At 48.5% G+C, this 21,398-nt stretch overlaps 1 protein-coding gene across 1 annotated transcript; it reads right to left on the bottom strand.

The window, feature by feature from the left end:
* Window positions 1-1,268: 1,268 nt before the first annotated feature.
* LOC142874781 (E3 ubiquitin-protein ligase TRIM58-like) lies at window positions 1,269-20,591 on the bottom strand. The gene is given in 9 exon segments (XM_076009266.1): window positions 1,269-5,366; window positions 5,369-5,521; window positions 7,722-7,838; window positions 11,699-11,799; window positions 11,893-11,915; window positions 14,697-14,860; window positions 14,863-14,926; window positions 17,706-17,801; window positions 20,132-20,591. Coding segments are annotated over 9 exon segments (1,578 nt in total). The 5' UTR covers window positions 20,555-20,591; the 3' UTR covers window positions 1,269-4,929.
* Between the last annotated feature and the right edge of the window lie 807 nt (window positions 20,592-21,398).

Here is a 21,398-nt window from a genome sequence, read left to right as displayed (position 1 = left end):
AGAATGTATCCCTTGATATGAAAACAATGTACTATCTCATGTAAGCAAAATTGGGAGACTTAATCCATTGTTTTTCTAAAGGCATAAATACTAACTGGCCATTTGCTTCCCTCCCCTGTTCCCGGGAATCATGATGTGGCTAAAAAAAACCCAAAAAACAAAAAACAAAATAGCTGAGGTCTAATCCATCCCATCCTACCTAGAAAGGAATCATGCATTTTGTTTTTTTTTTCTTCTTATATCTATTGAAAATAAGGCAAAAATATTGTGACACTCTCTTTGCACTAATAATTTTGTGTATATAGAAAAGAACCCTTTGTCCTAAATAGTGGAATAAATCCATAGGTGTACTAATTAATATGAAGTTTATTACTGAGTTAAGGAGCTAACAGGGTAACGCATTTGTTTTAGGTATTTTTATCTTTTGATTTGAAATGAAGAGTTGGCATACATGGTTTATGCTTTAAGACCAAAAACTAAGTGTAAGGAAATCCAGCAGGTATCATTACTTAGATTAATGAGATTATGTGTACGTAACCATGTTTTCAATGTTCTTGTAAAGGCAAAAATGACATCACAAGGCTGAAAACTTTTAAAAATAAATAAAGAAAGAAATGAATAAATAGAAATTGGGTCCCTAACATCAGGCAGGGAGTGTCATACAAAAACCAGACTACTTTGTTTGGGTCGATTGACTAAGAAATTTATCAAGATGACTGTTTGGGTACTTTTGAGTACATGTAGTCATAGAATGGGAGAGTGAAGAGAACGTTCCATACAAGGGAACGTGTAGAGTCCGCAGATGTGTAGAACATGTGTGCTGCACATACGCAGACCGCACCCCACTCCTGTGTGCCGGAGAGCAGAGCCACAGGGCGCCCCAGGAGCCACCAGAAGCAGGCGTTGAGGGTGTGTGCTTGGGGAGCAGGCGGGTTTAATAAGCCCCAGTGCTCCCACTTTCTCCGCCCGTGGGATGCCAGGAGTCGAAATCATCACTCTAAATTCGTTCCAGTCCTTTGCTGGCTAATGAGGCTGTTTACTTCCCACTCAGGACCAACTCCACATGCCACCCCTCCCAGTTCTCCTCCTTTGGGGCCTTCCCAACATGCTAGAAAAAAAATGAGTTTACTTATTTACTTCAGTTGATAAAACAGTCACCTGATCAGGGGTAGGGGTGTGGGAGCAAAGGAACGATCAAACTGGTTATTGAAAAAATCATCCAGTCTTCAGGATATATAGACACAGATCCAGACAGACAGTTCTGGAGGTTATGGCTTAGAAAAATATAGAATTTAATTACGGGGGCTGATTTTTAAAATATGCCTTAGAGGGAAGAAAAGAATTTCATTAGTAGTTATCAGAGCAGTGCTTAAGGCTACGTAAGGAAAGAAAAACACGATTATCTGAGCTAGAAAAAATTCCAGTGTCCAATAACGGAGAGACGCACAGTAATGGGGAAGTGACGGGGAGAACAGAAGCCCCCGGACATCCACTTGTAGAGGGAGCAGCTCAACTGGACAGTTCGGGTGAACAGAGGCACGTGAAACACGCGAAGTCCGCCAGGTGTGCGGTGCACACCCGTGACCCCAGCCACTCGGGAGGCTGAAGTGGGAGGATCCCTTGAGCCCAGTAGTTCGAAGGTGCAGTGAGTTCTGATCATGCACTCCAGCCTGGCTGCAGAGTGAGAAAGTCAATTTTTTTGAAAAGAAGGATTCAGTCCATGTAAGTTGATGTATAAAGTTCCCCACATTCCTAGTGAGTACAACATGGAGACATGACTTGCGGCGTGAGTCTGAGACAAGGCATGATTCAAAGGCGTCACCGTGATGCCATAGGGAATCAAAACCAGGCACTCAACGGGACGGCGCCTGGACACGGCAAGTCACCACGCCCATAGAAACCATCACCTGCGCAAACCAAGCGCAGAAATTGGAAATGCTGTTCCAATTTCCTCTGTACCCCCAAATCAATTTTACTCACTCAGCACTTGGCATTAAACTTTACTGGCCAGTAGTTGTCTAGTTATAAATAATTATAATAAAATTACTACTATTTTATCACTACAGTATATTAATGTCACAAAACACTTTCGGGTCCATCATTTAATTCTGTTCTCCAAATAGTCATCTGTTCATTCAACAAATATGCATTGAGCGATAACCACACACAAACCCTCGCTTTGGTGCTTGGGATGCGTCGATGAACACGCCATTGTCAATCGACAACAATCCCTCTCCTCATGTGGTTTACATTCCACCATTAAAAGGAAAAACTGAATAAATAAAAGCAGCCCTCACAGACACGTGGACACCACAACCCATCAGAAGTCGGCCCGCGCCTCGTGAGAAGACGGCCTCCTCTCCCCAGGGGGCGGGCGAGGTGCTCTGGCCCGGCCAGGCTGCGTGCTGCCGCCCGGAGCTGGGCTGCAGCAGACACAGGGAGGAGCGGGAAGGCGGCCAGGGCACCAGGGCCGAGGCCATTTCCAGCAGAAGCGGCGGGCGGGGAAGCCTCTGCTGGAGGCGCCTGCCCAGAGGCCAGGGCGGCGGACGCAGAAGGAACAGGGAAGTCAGAGGAGGAGAGGAGCAGAGAAAGGACCGAGGTTCAGGCCTCCGGGGTCTGAGGGCTCACTGTGCAGATTCCGACTGTAAGTTGAGCAGGAGGTCGCTGAGGTGTCACTGTCCTGGGCGCCAAAGGGTCACCGGGCGCTGCGCCGGGAGGGGCGCGGGAGGGCTGGAGCCGGGCCGGACCACCGTCAGGAAGTGAGTGTCCTGTCCAGCGGGAGGACGGAGGTTCAGACCGTGGTCCTGGCAGCAGCGTGGTCAGGGCTGGCCGACCCTGGAAACGTCGGGAGGAGGCCCAGCGGGTTTGCTGTGCGAGCTGTGAAGTCCAGAAAGGAGTCGGCCGACGACGGCCCGAGCGCTGGCTAGCGAGCCGCTGCCACCCACGGAGACGGAGAGGCCTGCGATTCAGCGGCTCTTGTTGAGGCGGGACTTGGGGAGAAAATCAGGGCTAAGTTATGGGCACATGGGGTTCAGCGTCTCTTTTGATTTCAAGAGGACAGTTGAATATAAAAGACTAGCATTCAGGAGAAAGGAAAGGATGGGGAAGGTCAGGAAATAGTATGGATTCAGAGTAGTTTGCAGGTAATGAAGCAGAATTCCAGAGGGAGTAGTGGGGATTGGAAAGGAAGGAGAGGGGGTCATCGCAGGAGACGCACAGAGCTTTATGAAGCTTACAATGTGAGGGATGAAGGCAGACGTCAGTTTAATGATTGACATAAAGCGCAATAAAACCACAGTGAGATGACAAGATGGAAGGAAGATGGTGGAGATCGGAATGTCGGTTACACGGTAGGGATGGGGTATCCCTGGGACTCTCTTCTCATCCTAGGAAGAAAGTAAAAGGCCCGGGTAGGACTCTCCTTCCCACCCAGCTTCCTTGTCCCAGGGAACGGCTGGACCCCATGGAATGAGGGATCCCAAACCAGGGACTCAGTCCCTCTGGATCCCCTTGGGGAAGGGGCTCCACTGCTGAGCTGAAGCCCCTGTGCCCGCCCAGAGCAGGCATCAGAGAGGCCCGGGGCACGTGCGCTCGGTAAAATAGCACCTGAGGGTTGAAAGGGTGTGTTATCGCCTCTGATTGAAAATGACCGACAGAGAGGGCAAGTGTTTGCTTATGATCAGACAACTGGAAAATCTTCAAAGAAAGCTACCTTAATAATATGATTGGAAGGTACCCAAAAGATGTCAGTCAGAAGTTAAAGAAGAGGATTAAAACACCGGCAGATCATTATCAGGATAATGTCAAGCAATTTGCCATTAATTCGTATTTGGCTATCATTGAAGCATTTGGCATTGAAGCATTTTAACATTTGTTTTGCAATTATTTATTAGATACAGATACAGAAATGACGGCAGAAAAGTTAGCCTTCAATGGTTTTTAAGAATTTTGGCAAGAAAGGTACAGAATACACTTTAGAAATAAGTTAAATATTATTATGATTTCATCCTCCTCATCATCACATTTATATTGCATTTAAATAGAAAAGTTGAATTTAAACCAACAATATCAATTACACCCTTAAATATTTACCATGGCCAGTGCCACTGTTCCACACACAGGGACTGGGAAAAGCAGCCGAGACTGAGAGAGAGACAGGTGTTATGTGTTTGAGGTCTTAAACTAATAACTATCCAGGTCAAAGGACTAGTTAAATCAAAATTCTGAGATATCCCTGCAATAAAAATAACGTAGCCAAAGATAAATGAAAAAGACTAGAAATCCCTGATATTAGATTCAGAGGAATAAATTTCCTAATCCTCAAAAAGTCTTCCCAGAATAAAGAGAATTTAGAAAGTAAATAGTCACAGCAATGATGAACGTGTAAAGGAATGGCTCCCAATATTTTAGTTTAGAAGGAAAGGACAGGTTAAATAATAAGAAGTAAAAATCACAACAAGAAAGATAGAGACAAACAGAAACAGAGACAGAGACAGAGGAGGGAGAAACTGAGAAGAGAAGGAAAATAAGGAAAAGGAGAAACAGAACTGTGGGCCTGACGCTGGAGTGACATCAGCCCATTCTGAGCCCAGGTAAGAACCGCCATTTCTGATACTTAACACACGGAAGATCAGGGGTGAAAACGGCTATCGGGAGGCATGAGAAAGCGTGATGAAGGCACAGAAACCTGTGTGTCATACGAGGTCGCTGATTTGAAGGAAGAGCCATCAAGAAAGCATGTGGGGTCACCTGCAGACAGACGAGATGGGCCCTTCCTGAAACGCAGCCGCTCAGCCCTCCACCGCAACTGCCCCAGCTTCTCTCCGTGCCGGGACAGCCCCGCAGGGCAGCTGCTGGTACCGGTGCTCATGGCCTTCCCTCCGCTCCAGGAACCTCTGCCGGGCCAGGCCTGTGCCTCGGGGCAGAATTTCAGGGATGGTCATCTCCAACAGGAGGAGCAGCGTCCGGATGACTGGAGGATGCCCAATTTCCTGACGCTGCTTCTGTCACAGGTGGCAAGATCAGAGGATTCATGTCACAGATGAAAAAATAAGGCCGGAGAAAACCAGAAAACAGCGGGTTGAATGTGTAGATGTAAGAGCCACTCGTGACATTGTAAAATGAGATTTCCCCGGCTTCATAGTCCAAGAAAACCCCGACGCGGCAGCGAGGCGGCTCCAGCCGGAGAGGAGGCACGGGCGGGGAGGCGAGGACCAGGTACTCGCTGCCCTCCAGCAGCCACAGGGCCCAGACCCCGTTCTCGGGGGACGGCGCGGCTTCCCCCTTCCTCGGCAGCGAGTCTTGACAGACACCCAGACCCCACCCCGCTCCTTCTCCCACAGCCACCTCCCAGTAGTGCCTCCCCACGAGAAGCTCTGCAGGCCCAGGACGCAGGGCCACGTGTCAAACCGCTCGGGGTTGTGGGGGACACCCCTCCAGAGCTCCCCTTCCTGCACGCTGCGCAGGTCGGCAGTCAAGAGGAGGACGGGATGCGCCCTGGCAGGGTCCAGCTGGACATCGACTGTGGAAAGAATTTTGTGGAACACGTGAGAGGATGGAAAAGATGGGAGCGTCTGGGGGAGCCAGTGAGGAGAACAGTACACTGGTGTTCTCTCTCTGCCAGGCCCAGAGCTGCATTTCTCCCTGCAGGTCACTGAGCTTATTCACCATTAATTACTTCCTCGTGCATTCCACTGTCACCTCTGCATAATCCAGACTCATTAATCTCCCCAATAAAAGCACAACCACTGGTGATGACAAGCCAAAGCTCAGTCACTGAGATTCCTTTCATCTACATCCAGACCAATTTTTTTAAAGAGGTGGGGTCTTGCTATGTTGTCCAGACTGGTGTGAAGTTACTCTTTGCAGGCACGATCATGGCACATTATAGCCTCAAACTCCTGGACTCAGGGATTCCCCTTGCCTCAGCCCCCCCCAGTAGCTGGGACTACAGGAGTGCAACACAGTGCCCGGCTTATCTCCAAAGCTTCTGGTGCACTTAGGTGGCTCTTCTGCATGTAACATAAAGTTTATAATCCCCTTAGCGATTTTTTTCCTTAACCTCTATGGGAAAATTTCACTGATATGAAATCCACTACTTTCAAGGTTATGTGACCGTGGGGAGCAGAATTCTAAAACGGATCCTATGACCTGCACACTCTGGCACTAGCCTCATGACTATGTCCCATCATATGACAAGAGAAGACTACATGGGTGGGCCGGATCTGATGGCAGGAGCCCTCGGGAATCAGAAAGGTTTCTCTGGCTATTTGGTTGGTGGCGGAAGGAGAAGTCGTGAGATTGGGGTGTGGTACGTCGCTGCTGGCTTTGAAGACGGAAAGTCATGTGAGCAGAAAGGCGCGTGACATCCAGGGCTGAGAGTGGCCTCAGCTGTCACCAGCAAGACAGCAGGGACCTCAGTCCGCAGGAGCTGCATCCTGCCGAGACCCTGAGTGGGCCTGGATTCTTGCCCAGGCCCTTCGGAGAAGCCTGACCTTGGCTTTGGGGGAGCCCCACCTGGGCGTCGGATCTTCAGAACCGGGAGCTAACAAGGGCATGATTTCAGCCATTACGTTTGCGGTAATTCGTAACATAACGATAGAAAACTAACGCCGATACTGTGCAAGTCTGAGGGACACCGGCGTGACCTCTGCCCCGCATGCGCAATGAACATGTGCGTCCAGATGCGCAGCCTCAGGGAAGAAGGGAGGGTGTAAAACATTAAGCGTGTTTCCTTGCAAGCATCAGAAGCAGTGAGTCCGTTAATGTAGCTTTTTAAATGCCGTAACAAACACTACCACTCCTGCTACGGCCAACGCCGCCCTTCTACCCCGCCTAGCGGACTCCCATCACGCGCAGCGGCGTGGCCGCGCACCAGGCACCGCGCCGTCGCCCTAAGTGCGCGCAGTCACCGCGGCCGGCGGCACCCCTCCACCCTCGGGCCGGCGTGGCCCCGCACCAGGCACCGCGCCGTCGCCCTAAGTGCGCGCAGTCACCGCGGCCGGCGGCACCCCTCCACCCTCGGGCCGGCGTGGCCCCGCACCAGGCACCGCGCCGTCGCCCTAAGTGCGCGCAGTCACCGCGGCCGGCGGCACCCCTCCACCCTCGGGCCGGCGTGGCCCCGCACCAGGCACCGCGCCGTCGCCCTAAGTGCGCGCAGTCACCGCGGCCGGCGGCACCCCTCCACCTTCTGCCGGGGCGTCCAGAGGCAAAGAGTTTATGGGATTTCCCCAAACTCCGCAGGGAGTGATGACAGGACTGAGAGGTGGGGCGCCATGGAATTGTGTATTTAACAGATGTGTGTCTTTACACGTCATTCCCGCGCCAGCACATCTCTCTGCTTCTTTGTAGCGAAAGAGATCTGTGAAATGGCTTTTGAGGAGTCCTATCTCCCATGCCTCCCTACCCTCTCTCTCTTAAACCCCACTGCTCGTCCTGATAAGATCACGCTGGAACCGCACTGCCCACGTTCGTCTTCCCAGGGCCCTCCACGGTGATGGACAGGCATTTGTCAGAGCTCATCTCAAATGATTTCGCTGCAGCACTCAGGACCTGAGAGTCCACCTGTCCTGCAAAGCCACCTTCTCCCCAGACAGCAGCCATGCGCGGGTCCTGCGCTCTCTAGTGCTGCCCCTTCTCGCCCCTCGCGGTCCTCTCCTCCTCCGGCACCACTGGAGAACGCTACGGCCTCCAGACTGGGACCCCCGCCTCAGCGCACTCACCGTGTGTTCTGGGCTTGGCTGGCTCTCGCTTTAATGAAATTCCATTCACATGCGGACGGGTTCCAAACGCACAGACCTTTCTCCCGAAACTCCACACTTGGAAATTCATCTGCCCTCCTGACATCAACATCAGCATATTTAGCCTTCACCACAACACCCACATGTCCAGAACCCAACCCTCCCTCTGTATTCCTCGCAGCTTTCCTCATCAATGCAAATGGAAATCTCATTTTCCTAACTCTTGAGATCACACCCCTGGCATCGTTCGTGGCTTTTCTCTCTCCCTGACATGTCATAGGTAATTCAACAGCAAGTCTTACAGCTTTGCCTTCAGAACATACCAAGAAGCTGTCCATTTCTCAGCGCCTCTAGTGCAGACACCTGTTCGGTCCACAGGCAATCCTCACGGACCTACCGGAAAGGCCCCGGGAGACTGCGTCTCCTCTCCGGTCTCCCCCGCGCAGTTCACTCACGACGAAGCGCAGGGAGCGAGCCTCGCAGACTAGCGTAGGCAAGCCGCTTTTCTAGGTTCCCTTCCAACGATTTCCCGGTTCACTCAGAGGTAAGGTGCCACGCCCACAGTGGCCTGCCTTTCTGGCCTCCCGTGTCCTCTCCCACTCTCCAGAACCCCCTCTGCTGGGGCCCTCGCGCCGCCCGGCCGGCCCGGAAGGCGGCCGCGTCCCCCCGAAGGCCTCGCCCGCGCGGCTGCTGCCCGGAGGCTCTGCTCCCGCAGGCGGGGGCGGGCTGCTCCTCGGGGCGAGGCCTTTCCTGGTCTCCGCACTCCACGTGGGAGCTTCTAGTCACCCTCCTCCTCCTGTCGTCAATGTTCTGCATCATCTTCTCACATTCTGTGTATTTTGGTTAATTTAGGTAAATACATGCAATGTGAAACGATAAATTTGTAGCATAACTTTTTGTTGTTGTTGTTCAATGATATTTTACAAGGCCTACAAGAGTGGCTGTGATAAAATGGAAATAATGGTTGAATTGATTTATTAATTATTTCATTCAAGAAACAGAAATGGGACTATGAGGTCACTGAGTCTGAGAGTGCCATGATGATTTTCACAAAGTCCTGCAGTTGGTACATATTCATCTGCCCAAGAGGAGAGATGCTGAATTTTACGGTAGAGATCGGTTTTCTCATTATGGGACAAAACTCTTTCCCTGTAAGTAGTGAAGCTACTATCTGCTTTCATTACTTGCCATAAATTAGATTTGAAAATGAAATTTAAAAAATACTGAATATATACTGTTTTAAAGAACATAAGATTGAATAAACTAATTTATTACACTAGTTATTCCTACATTCAAATGATTGACTCAATATATTTGGCTTTATTGATTTACGAATTCAAGCAACTCATCAATTGGTAGCCAATAAATTATACCAAACTTCTCATTAAATGATAACTTTGCAATATTTTCATATAGATTAATTTGGGGGATAGGGGTGTTTTCAAATATGTTTAATTTAGTCCTCTAAATAATATATTGTTTTATCATTTTATAAACATGGAAATTTACTGGAACTGACGTTACTCATAGCACAGCTAATAAAAGATGAACTACACACACAAGCCCATTGTTCTAGCCACACATATGAGTGTCTGTGACTCAGTGTTCTTTAGATTGCTCACCAGTATCCCAATCCTCATTCTGCTGGGCACAGTGCACCCTCCCACTGAGGGAGATCGGGGAATTCTTCCCCCAAGTAAGCCTCCCTGGTACGCTGATTATTTTAAATTAAAGGGCTTTGAAGAACAGCAGACCCTAGAAGAAGCTTTTCTCTAATACTCCTTTATCTGCCTAAAGTCTAGACCTGAAAAAGAAGCAAACAATCACAACTGGTCCTTTCTCTGTGTTTTCCTTAATTTAACTCATATTGTAGGAAGAGAGACTGAAGTCTGTCAACACACTTACATAGACTTCAGTCACAATCCGCTGTCTGCCCTGTGGACCCAACAGACTTTGTTCCAGGCCATTGCACGTTCTCGAAGCCCATCGAATTTTCCTAAAAGTCATTTACTAAATGTGAAATCTCATTCGCATTTCCCCATCTCCCATGCTCCCCCCAAAAAGGTCATACTAGCCTTTGTACCTCACTGAGGTACTGAGTAATCGTGCTCCTGGGATCTCCCCATCCTTCCATGCTTCGCAGGTTAGAAGGAAACTTTGTGAGCCTTTCCCCTATTAATATGCCTCTGGTCAGTGATTTTCAGAGGGTCCAGGGCAGGTTTTCCCCTGGCGCCTACACCAAGGCACAGCCGGTCTGGCACGGCCGTGGAACCCGCAGGGACCGGGACCGGCGTGGCCACTGCAGCATGCACGCCTTCCAGGGCAGCGCGAGTCACATCTCTGTGACACTGCGGAGCACACAGTGCCTTCTGACATACAGTCCCTAAAACCTGTGGCCTCCCCCAGGAGATAAGAATGTCTTTTGCATGCTAACGAGGTGGCCAGAGGTTGCTTGCTTGGGGGCGGGGCCTAGAAAGGCTCTCTATGGGGGCTGGTTGCCAGGGCAACCCACCCCCTGATTAGAGGGTGGCAACTTTCAGGCCCACATGGCTCCCCCACACAGCGCTAGGGAGGAGGAGGGCTGAGGGTTGAGCGGACCCGCCACGGCCAAGGTTTAATCAGTCGTGCCTACACAGTGCTCCACAGAAACCCGAAGGAAGGTTCTGGAGGGCGGCCTGGCCAGGGCCAGCCTTGGAAGCTCTGCGCCCCTTCTCGCGCGCCTCGCCCTGCGAGCCTCCCCATCCGACTGTGCACACGCGCGCTCTAACACCCTTTATGGCGAATGGGCACGTGTACCTTGGTAAGTGTCTCCCCTGAGCTCTGTGAGCAGCCGGAGCAAAGTTATTGGACCCCAATTACAGCTCGTCGTCGGTCAGAAGGCCAGGCCATAAGCTGGGCCTGAGACTGGCATCCTGTGGGTGGGGCGGGCTGGCGGGACTGGCCCCCAGTCTGTGAGATCTGACGCTAGCCCAGGCTCGCAGCGTCGGAATCCAACTGAGTCAGAGGGCCCGGCTGCGGCAGCTGTGGAGACCTGCCTGGCTGTGGCCCGGGAGAAACCCCACACATCTTGGTGGCCAGAGGCGCTGTGCCGTCCCGACCGTGCAAGACGGCCCCGTCTCTTTCATGACCCTGACGAGGAGCAGTTCAAACTCTAAGCTGTTGGAACTCTAAATTATTTTGAGCCACAGAGGAACGTGATCATGGGGCCTGAGTCAGTGCAGGCGGCTGTGGCCTTCGCTTCTCCGATTACAGATGAGGCTTCTTCCTCACTGACAACGGTCTGTAAAACTGTAAAACGCTCTGAAGAGCAAAGCGCCTGGGGAAGCCCCTTCCCCCCTCACCGCAGAGTACCTTCTCCTTTCCCCTCTCACACAGACGGCGTGGCTATCACATTGTCCGAGGTGAAACGTTACCTACTCTCTTTTAAATTGGAAAGGAAATTAAAACAAGCTGTAATTAATTAAATTGTTGCAACTCATAACGTTCTCTAAATGACACTGAGTCTTGCATAGAAAATGTTATAATCCTACTAAATTTCTTTGTTTTCTGCCTATGCAAGCAAGACCTTAACTTTTAACTTTGGGGCACTGACCCCCATTTCTCTGGAGTCTGTGTTTCCAGGTGGCTATTCCCACCTTTCTGCTTCAACGCTTTCCTTAAAACTGGATTCTGATTCTTTCAATTATTTCATTTCCGGTTGACGTAGCTTCCCCTTTCCCGTGGCTCCAGCACCAGGGAGGAGGTGAAGCTCCGTGAGGGCAGGACAGAAAAGTCCCCACAAGCCAGTTGCTACAATCTAATAATAGACCCATAGCACGCTCTCAAAAGAATCTCTGTTGATGGTGGCCACGAAGACTCCGGGCTCTGTTTGTCCCTACAGCCTGCCTTGCACTGCAGGAGCTGCAATAACAGCCAAACCCCAGGCATCCTGGCTCCCCACGCTCTCAGACGCAACCTACCTTGGAACTTCTTCAACATGTCCCTCATCCCGGGGATGCGGCATGCTGTCTTCAGCTCCAGGGGGATGGTCTCTGGTTCCAGCCGCGTGACAGCCTTACTCCTGCGATGGGCACAGAAGCGTCAGCTGTCAGCAGGGGCATCCACCATCCTCTACCTCTCCCAAGCCCTGCACTGATTCCGAAAGGAAGCATACCTGTCCAAGGCTCCTCTCACACCCTGAAAGTGAAGGAGAAACACAAACAGGTGTGAGTTAGACCTTTGAACTGATTTTGGCAGTTAGACGGGGAGGGGGGGAGTGGGGGGAGGGGGGGCACCATGAAAATTTCTTTTGGAATTACTAGAAATAATTACTCATTCAACATTCACCTATCAGAGATGATAAATCTCTTTTCATTAAAGACAAAAACAAGCTGTCATTTAATTTTTTCAAGACTCTGAAATAAAAGAATCAGTAATAATTAGAAAAGAGGAAGAGATGGTCAGAGAGGCACATAAAATTGAGAACATGGAGGAGCTGTAATTGTTAGTAATGATGAGTTCTGAGGCATGAGGATGGGGTTGGAGCAGCTGAGATATGATGGAGGAATAACTAATTGGTGGAGAAAAACTTAAGAAACCGAGACACTAGTGTATTAGATAAATCATTTAATCATAAATTGCATTCCTTAAGAATTTAGACAAGGAAAGTGTTAGAAGAAGTTTCAGTAATTCAGGAGGTAAATTCATCAAGAAATGAAGGTGACTTTGGGATAACGAGTGCAGAGTGATGCAATCTGATGACATAAGATTCAAAGTTGAAGATATTAGAGAAAAGCAGAGCAAATAGTCTGGAAACATCAATAACGTGCAATGGAGGTAGCTACTCTACTTCCAGTCCCAATCGTACAAAGGTTCTAAGAGGGTAAAAAACCACGAGCTGAGAGGATGGCAGGAGAAGCAGTGTCCTGAAGGGAGAGCCCAGTTTCCGTCAAGGGAAGAAGGCAAAGGGAGTTTTAGAAATGAATTGGAAGATACAGGGAATGTTTCTGAGGATCAACTAAAATGCCAGAGAACACAGAGTATGGCTTTAGGATTTATAGAGGGTGGGAAATAGGTTAGAATAGGGGACACACATAGCTTTATGGGGATTAGAGCAAGGGAGAATATGGGTGATCTGAGTCTGGTTATTCTTGCAGTGAGCAATAGAAATACAAAGGACCGAATAGAATTACTTTAATGTGGTCAAATTTATTAGTCTTTTTTATGATTAGAGCATTTTGTGTCTTGTGTCTTGTGAACCCAAAATAAAAAATAGAACATATTTACTTCTAAAAATAATAATAATAATAATTAGAAAAGAATTAGACTATACAAAGTTTAGGCTAATTCCTATAGTTAATTCAATTTTAATTATTTTTTGAATTGGTAATTCTGGCACTTGGACTGTTTTAACAGAGCTACATTCTGCACCTAATACAGATGGAATTTGGATAAAAATAGGTCCTAAATATTTGAAGAATCTATGTAAGGAACAATGTTAGGTATAGGCATAAAATATTTTCCTCGATGTCATTATAAGAGAACCCCAGTTCCCTAATTCTTCGGACCAACGCACCAGAACTACTCATATGAGTAGGTTACCTAAGTAGATAAAAAAAAGGAAGTCATTAATAGCTAGCAACATTTTGTCTCAAAGTACATTACTAAATAAATATACATTTAATAATAAATAATATCCCTAGGAAACTTTCCCCCTCTCCTCCTAAAAAACAGTCACCTGTCTGATAAATTTTGACAGGGCATAAAAGTATGGGAATGATTCTTCTTACCCTGTATGGACATGACAGGCCTTGGTCTTGGCCATTGGGGATAAAATGCAGCTTACTGGTACTGGGGAGGAAAGGGAAATGGCAGCATAAAATAAATATAAATTACTTAAGGATATATTCTCCCTAAGATTGGTATTAAAAATTATTTTAACATTTATTTGGTGCTAAGAAATGCTAAATATAAATAACTTATGTGAAATACGGTAAGGTAAGGCAATAACTTTTATTGCTGAAAATGTCAAAGTTCTTGTGTTTATTTGCCGTCTGGTACTTAGAAAATTAATTCTTTTCTGACCCCTAGTTTGCCTGCAAGGAAATGAGCATAGCAATGATGATAATAATGCCAAAATGCAATAAAAACAAATTTTACTTATCTATAGATATTTTGATGGTAAAATGAGAAAAACTGAATTTAAATGCTTTGTAAATTCATCCATTTAATGATCCCTACTGTGTGCCCGGCACTGTTCAGTCACCGTCCCTGCAAACACTATACGGATAGCTAGGCGGACCGTTTCCAGGCTGGCCGGGCCAGTGTCCAGACCGAGCGCGAGAGGCGGGAGGCCGCGGGGCCGCGGGGCGGGCGCGGGCTGGGGCGGGCGCAGCGGGTTCGCCGCCGTGACAGCCGCGCCCGCCAGCAAATGCGGCTCTCCCTCTGCACCTGGGATCGCGTGCCTTCATGGAGGACTAAGAACGAGCACTCCCTCCCGCCTGTGACGTGTCTTTCTGCTGCTCCGCCGCCCGCAGCCCGGAGCCGCCGCGCGGGAGCCCAGGCTGCGCGCCGGGCGGTTGGCGGCCGCGCCTCGCCGCCGCCCTGCCCCGGCGGCCCAGGCCTTTCCCTGGGACTGCCCGACACGGCAGTGTCGCCTCGGACCGGCCGCGAGGTGCAGGAAGCGCTTCTCAGCCAGCGTGTGGAGCGGGCCCTCCCCCTAGCTGCTTAAGTGTGCATAAGTCATTACATGAATTTTAATTTTTGAGTTTTTTCTGTCTTTGGTGCAAATCACACAATTCTCTAGACTCCCTTATGATTCTGACGCCAGGACTTAGGATTAAGATGCCTTCAGAGTAAATTCCAGGATGTCGTTTTCCTAAAGAACACAAAGGTCTAAGTGTCTGTCTCTGAAAGCCACCGTCCCTGTGTCTGTCCCCGCAGGCTCACACGCGCCTGCCCTTCTGCCGCCGGCCTCACCTCCAGCGGACCCAGGGCTGGGCGCCGGCACCGGTCCTCCAGCTCCTCCGCCCGCCGCCGCAGGGCCTTGCAGCGCGGGCTCAGCCGGCGCCTGCCCTCGCGCAGCCGCCGCAGGGCGGCCCGCTCCTCCTCCGCCAGCCCCCGCAGCTGCAGCTGCTCCTCCAGGCCAGAAAGCCGCGGTGCTTCTCAAACTCCGACCGGAAGCGCCGCCTCTGCATTTCCACCGTCTCCTGGAGGGACGCAGGGGATCTGGTCACTGGCACTTGCGGCACGGGGTCTCGGCCTCCTGCCTTCGCCTGTGGGACGCTGCAGGCGCGGAAGGCAATGTCTGGAGTCCCCTTGGCTCCACAGCTCTGTGGACTGATTGGCTGCACTCTAACAACACACAGAAAACACAGTGCACTCACGGGAGACGCAGCCTGGCGGAGCTTTCAAACCTAGACTTCCAGAAAGACTGTTGGGTTTGGGTTCCCCTTTTGCCATAGGCTTCGGGGCAAGGCACTTTCATATTCAGTCTCAGGACCATGCATAAAATGTGGGGAAAAGAGGAGTGTGTGGATTACAACTATTATAAAAACCTATTAAACTGCTGAGAACAGGGACTAGCATAGAGGAGGAGTCCCACAGTGGAAGGCACCTGTTACTATTAGATTAGTCACTAGAAACACTAGAGGCAATTAAATTACGAAGATATTAGAGAGACCCAGATTTGTGGCTATGAATAAAAAGGGGCGTAGAGATTAGAGAAAACGAAGGCTCTTTCACACCATGGTGACCGACGTGAACCCACCACAAGCCCGATGCTCCCTAGAAAGCCAACAAAGAACTGAGTCACCCTCAGGCCGCTCAGTGCTGACTTCTGTCCAAACCTCACGCTTACGATCTGTGAACAGCCTAAGGAACACACTTTGCACAGGCTTAGCATATCTACATTTCATTCTCTTGAACACGTAGGGCACTAACTTTAAACTGAGTAGGAGAGGCAGATCATCCTCCCAAAGTATCCACACCTTGGATTCTCTGCCCTGTTTTTAAACAGTGGAACTTCTTGGTTTGACTAAAAGGCAAAACTCTAATGCCCCCATAAGACTCAACTCCTTCCAGTTTTCCATCTCTACCTCCTTCTATCACTTTCTGTATCACTAGATTCGCCCAGTCCCAGCTTCTTTCTAATATCAGCCAGCTCTGCATTTCGTATTTTGATTTCCAAAGGGTCCACCTCATGGAAGTCTGAGCAACTCGCCCCCACGGTGGAGCTGTGCTGTTGGGGAGTGGGGCCACCCACTCAGCCCGTGGGAGGGCGAGGCAGCATCCTGGCCCCAGACGGGCGGTGGGAGCGATCCGCTTACAGTCCATCTTCCTTTCGCACCCCCTCCTGAGACTGCAGTTACACCCGCAGGTGTACAAAATAATTTTTTTTGTAGAATTCAGACTTCACTTTTATCAAACCCATGCCTGCTGCATTTGGCGCACATGGGCACATTCTTGATGGTAAATATCCCTGGCTTAGAACAGGGATCTTAGTATCATCTCTACTTGAGAATAATCAGTACAGGGTTTAAAAATGCAGGAATGCAAATCTTGGTTATGGGGATTCTGATTTCATAAATGTCCGATCAGGCCACTACTGAAAACAATAGACTTGGATTATTAGCTTGAAACAACAAAATTATCAATCAATATTTAACTTTACCTATAATATACAGAGTGACAGGCAAGGGTAGGACTTAGCCCAGAAAAAGTGTAGCAAAGATGGTCTTTATGGAGATATGTCTGAGAATAAAGACTAAATTTTCAAGAAAAAGGAAAGACTTAAGAAAATATAAAGAATGATCAGAGAAAAAGGGTTATTTGGAGAAGGAGAGAGAACAGGAATATTTTACAAAATATGGCCTATACATCATATTAATTAATACACTGTATAAATGTATAGAACTATACACATAGTTTCTATACACAGTTGAAACTATATCTGGATCTTGATACGATTGACATTTTGACCAGGTAATTGATTCTTGTGAGGAGTGGGGACTCTCCTGTGCATTGCAGGGTGTTTAGCAGCATTCCTGGCCTTCCAGATGGCACTCCCACACTACACCCCCTGCCACCACCAGTTGTGACGATAAAAAAGTATTTCCAGGACAGGGGACCATGCCCATAATCCCAACACTTTGAGAGGCCAAGGGGGGAGTATTGCTTGAGGCTGGGAGTTCAATACCAGCCTGTGAACAAAGTGACACCCCATCCTACAAAATAAATAAATAAATAAAAAATAGCTGTGTGTGGTGGTGCATGCCTGTTATACCAACTACTCAGGAGGATCACTTGAGCCCAGGAGTTCAAGGCTGCAGTGAGCTGTGACTGCACCACTGCACTCCAGCGTGGGCAACACAGTGAGACACTGTCTCAAAAAAATTAAAAAATAAAAATTCCAGATATGCAAAATGTCTGTTGGAGAAGGGGGGCAAAATTACCACAGGTTGTATATGTGTGTATGTGGGTAAATAGAAAGAATATGAGAAATGAAAGATCTGGTGAGAGGCAGAGAAAAGAGAATATGTGTACAGATGACCAAAAGAGGCTGAAGGTTCACAGCATCTTCCTATATGTAAGATCATCATTATCAGCTACAAATCATCTGTTATAAAGTTGTGAAATATTCATTATTTGATTTGTCTACCAAATGTTTTTTAAACTAGTAGTGATATAATAGGAGACTCTGTTCTAGGTGATAGGGACACTGCAGTGGGTTTGACAGTGTGATCACGCTAGTAAAGCTATTTATTTATAATTTGCACTGGGTAGTGTCAATAGCGGGAGAAAGGACAAAAGCAAACCACATAATGTGAGGGGATGGGCTGATGCAGGAAGACACTGAGATGTGTTTCTTGAGCAACTGTGTAGACAAGCAAAAGCACTGGAGAATGGAGGATGGTGGAAGAATGACTTAATGACCCAGATTTGCACCTTCAGACAGGCAGACGTCTTGAAGCCCCAATATTCTCGTACCTTCCAAATGACAGTCTGCTTCCTCACACTGGCCTCCTGAGTCAAAGCCTCTTCTAGTTCTTTTCTCACAAGTTCCAGAGCCATCTGGAGCTTTGCCTGTTTGGGAAGATGTGCCAAACTGTTACAGATACCCTCTTCAGTACCGAATGTCACCCAAATATGCAAGGAAATAAGATCAACTAAAACATTCCTTATTTGGCCTCAATAACATAAATGTGTTTTAATACCAGATACAACCAAAGGCTTATCTAAAATTGCTCATTGCATCATTACTTATAATATGATAAGTGTATTTAACCAAGATGTTAAAAATAGGGGGGTGAGAAAAAATATATTAACTGGATGTATTAATAATTAAAATAAGGTGTTCCAGAATATTTACTGAGAAGAGATACAATGATAATGTCAAATAAACAGGTATATCCTATAAAACCTAACACCAATTTTAGAAAAAAATGTACTTCTAACACATATATATAAAAACCAGGTAGAGGTACATGAAAATGTTATTAGAAGAAACGTTGTCTATTGGTGCTAGGTTGAAGAGTGATGCTATTTTTTGTATCTCCCTATATTTTGAATACTCAAAATTATTTATTACTTATGAAAAGAAAGGGATTTATAATTAGTAGTATTAGTAGTCCATTACTGGGCCAGAAGAGACCTTGTAGGTTAACATATTTTAAATGGGAAAAGAGTAGAGTAAGTTGTAAGTCTTACACTGAGTAAAAATACAATACAACAAAAACTAAATCTCCCTTCAACAATAGGACCCTTGCTAGAGGTAGGTATGTGTATTTTATTCATAGAGAATATCCACAAGGATACACACATAAACAGGCTTTTAATTAAAAAAAATTCTGTTCCCAAAGTTATGCCTAGCTACACATCAATCATTTAAAAAGAATAGTATAATGCTGTGCATAAAATAACAATAGAACTCATGATGGTATTTGACAAGGTGAGGAAACTGACATTTGTTTTGGAGTTTACAAAGAACAGAGCACTTTGACACTTGTAGATGGAGAAAACCTCCCTCAGACCAAAGAAACTGTGACCAAAAGCAAGGAGATGGAAAAAAGAGTGTGCCACGTTTGGTGACAACAATGATTTGGCTAATTTTGCTGGATCTCATGAGTGGTTAGGACAAGAGCTGTAGAAACAAACTTAAGGCCCTTTCTAGTCTAGACTGACAGGTTCAGGAGTTGAGATGATATTTATTTGGCATTTAGTTGAAGAACTACTGAAAATATAGAGAATGTCTTTAGAAACATTACACTAGCCATGGTCCATATGGCACTTTCTTAAAAAGGGGGGTGGGGCAAGAACATACTGTAAAAGTCTAGCTAGAAAGTACAGAGTACCAGAATTTTGTAGATGGCAACCAAAATCAAAAAGAGAAATCAAGAGAAAGATTTCCAGATAGCCCCAGAGAGAAGTTGAGGAGAAATTATCCCATATCTTAACTTAAAACAGTCAAACAAACTAAATAAGTAAATAATTTTAAGAAAGCTAGCATTTGCACTGTACCACAGTGTGACAATCCTTTCGTTAAATATGTCAGCAGATTAAACATGATTTTGACATCCTTTGTGCGAGTAACTGTTCTCGATGTTGGAAACCTAAATGTGTTCAGAACATGCAAGAACTTGTGAAGAGCACCAGTAGGAAGAATCCTACGCACAGCGTTCCACAGTTGCCACTTTGGGGGCCAAATACTCCAGCACACCTCTTCACTGCGGATGGTCAAATCAAAGGTCCCCAGACACGTGTCGAGCACACAGCGGGCTGTGTGCTCCTCTGTCCCTACCTCAGGGGACACATGCCTGCAGGCAGCTTCCAAGGCGGTCAGAAGGCAGGCCACGCCGGTGCTGCTCTCCGCAAACGCCCAGACCTCAGGGCTGTTTTGGTGACCATATTAATTCACATAGACACAAACACGATGCAAAAGGAAAACATTGTACAAAAGAGAATTATTACATAACGTTTACCATAAGGATGTGCAATTGTCACCAAGAATCGAGTGAGCCACACGGCCCTCCCCAGCAGGGCTCCAGCTGTGAGAACCAGATAGTATCAGGAAAAATGAGACAGCCCGAGCTAAAGGACCAGGAAAGGCTTCAGGGTAGAGGGGGACAGCCTACAATAAGGAATGCCTTCGGGCTTCGGAGCAGGGCCCCAAAGAAGGTTACCAGGAGCAGAGGCAAAGAGCCCGACCTGAGTGTGAGCCGGAGGCCGGGGTGGGGAAGGCGGAGGGCAGGCGGAGACAGGAGTCATTCAGGAGACCTGGTGGTATCAGTGGGCTCTGGGCAGGGCACTTAACATGTCCGGCTCGGCTTGCTCCTCTGTCACCGCAGCCTTTCCAGACCCGGAGCGGGGCCTCTCCGGGCGCCCTGCCACCGGAGCGCGTGGCGCCTGGCTCTCACCTGGTGGCCCCGGGCGGCCTCCTGCAGCGGCGCCGTGCGGTGGCTCCTGTGCTCCAGCGAGGCGTCGCAGACCCAGCACAGCGCCGCCTGGTCGTCCTCGCAGAAGCGGCTCAGGTCCTCGCCGTGCCGCGCGCACCGGCGCGCCCCCGCGGGCCCCGCGCCCAGCCCCAGCCGCCGCACGCTATCCACCAGGCTGCCCAGCTGCCGGTTGGGCCGGAACCCCGCGGGCCGGAAGGGCGCCCGGCACTGCGGGCACGCGTGGACGCCGCCCCGCGCGCCCTCCGCCCTGGCGCACAGCTCCGAGACGCAGGCGAGGCAGAAGCTGTGGCCGCAGTCGACGCTGACCGGGTACCGCAGGAAGTCCAGGCACACGGGGCACCGCGCCTCCTCGCGCAGCCGCTGCCCGGGCGCCCCCGCGGCCATGGCAGGCTGCCGCGCGCCGGCCCGCGGGCGGGCGCCGGGCTGTGAGCACGCCCGCGGGTCCGGGCGTCCGAAGCGGCCACGCCCTGCGGAGAGTCGCAGCGCAGGCTCCCACCCGACCCGGAGGACGCGATGCACGCCCTTGGCGTTGACCTTGCTCGCTGGCGGGAAGCCGCGTCCCTACCCGGGCCTGCCCTGAGCCCCAGGGAGCCTCCAGTCTCCCAGTGTCCTGTGGGTGCTCGGGATTCCGAGCTCCTTCCTTCCCTGTTTACTGAACATATTTATTTGGCATTTGGTTGAAGAACTACTGAACATATAGAGAATGCCTTTAGAACTATTACACCAGTCATGGTCCATATGGTACTTGCTGGGATAAAAAAAAGGGGGTGGGGCAGAATCTTCGCATGGCATCATCATTCTTTTTAAATTTTTTATAGGGCATAATCATTTTTTAAACAATTCCTTTTTTCCAAACTACTTTTTCTATTGCACACGAATTCGCTCACGATGAACATTACAGAGGGGAAGGGCACGCCTCTAATCCTCGCTCGCGGGAGGGAAAGACATAAATTGTGACCAAAATGTTTGTAGCCTCCTAATATCCTGAAATAAAAATAAATAAATAAATAAAAGTTATACAGTTTCAGCAAAATAAAATAAAACAAAAAACTAGAAAAAATTAATATATAAATTATGCTTTATAAAAGAGATTCATGTAAAACTTTTCAAATACTAGATTTCTCATGATAAAATATACACCATTTGAACAGGAATAAAAAAGAATATCAGATAAAATAAAATTTAAGGCCCAGAGCATTAAAATGTACAAATAGAGAAAGAAAGAAGC

This window comes from Microcebus murinus, chromosome 13 (genome assembly GCF_040939455.1).
Source record: "Microcebus murinus isolate Inina chromosome 13, M.murinus_Inina_mat1.0, whole genome shotgun sequence".
Taxonomy (NCBI): domain Eukaryota; kingdom Metazoa; phylum Chordata; class Mammalia; order Primates; family Cheirogaleidae; genus Microcebus; species Microcebus murinus.
This window is presented reverse-complemented; position numbering and strand designations above follow the sequence as displayed.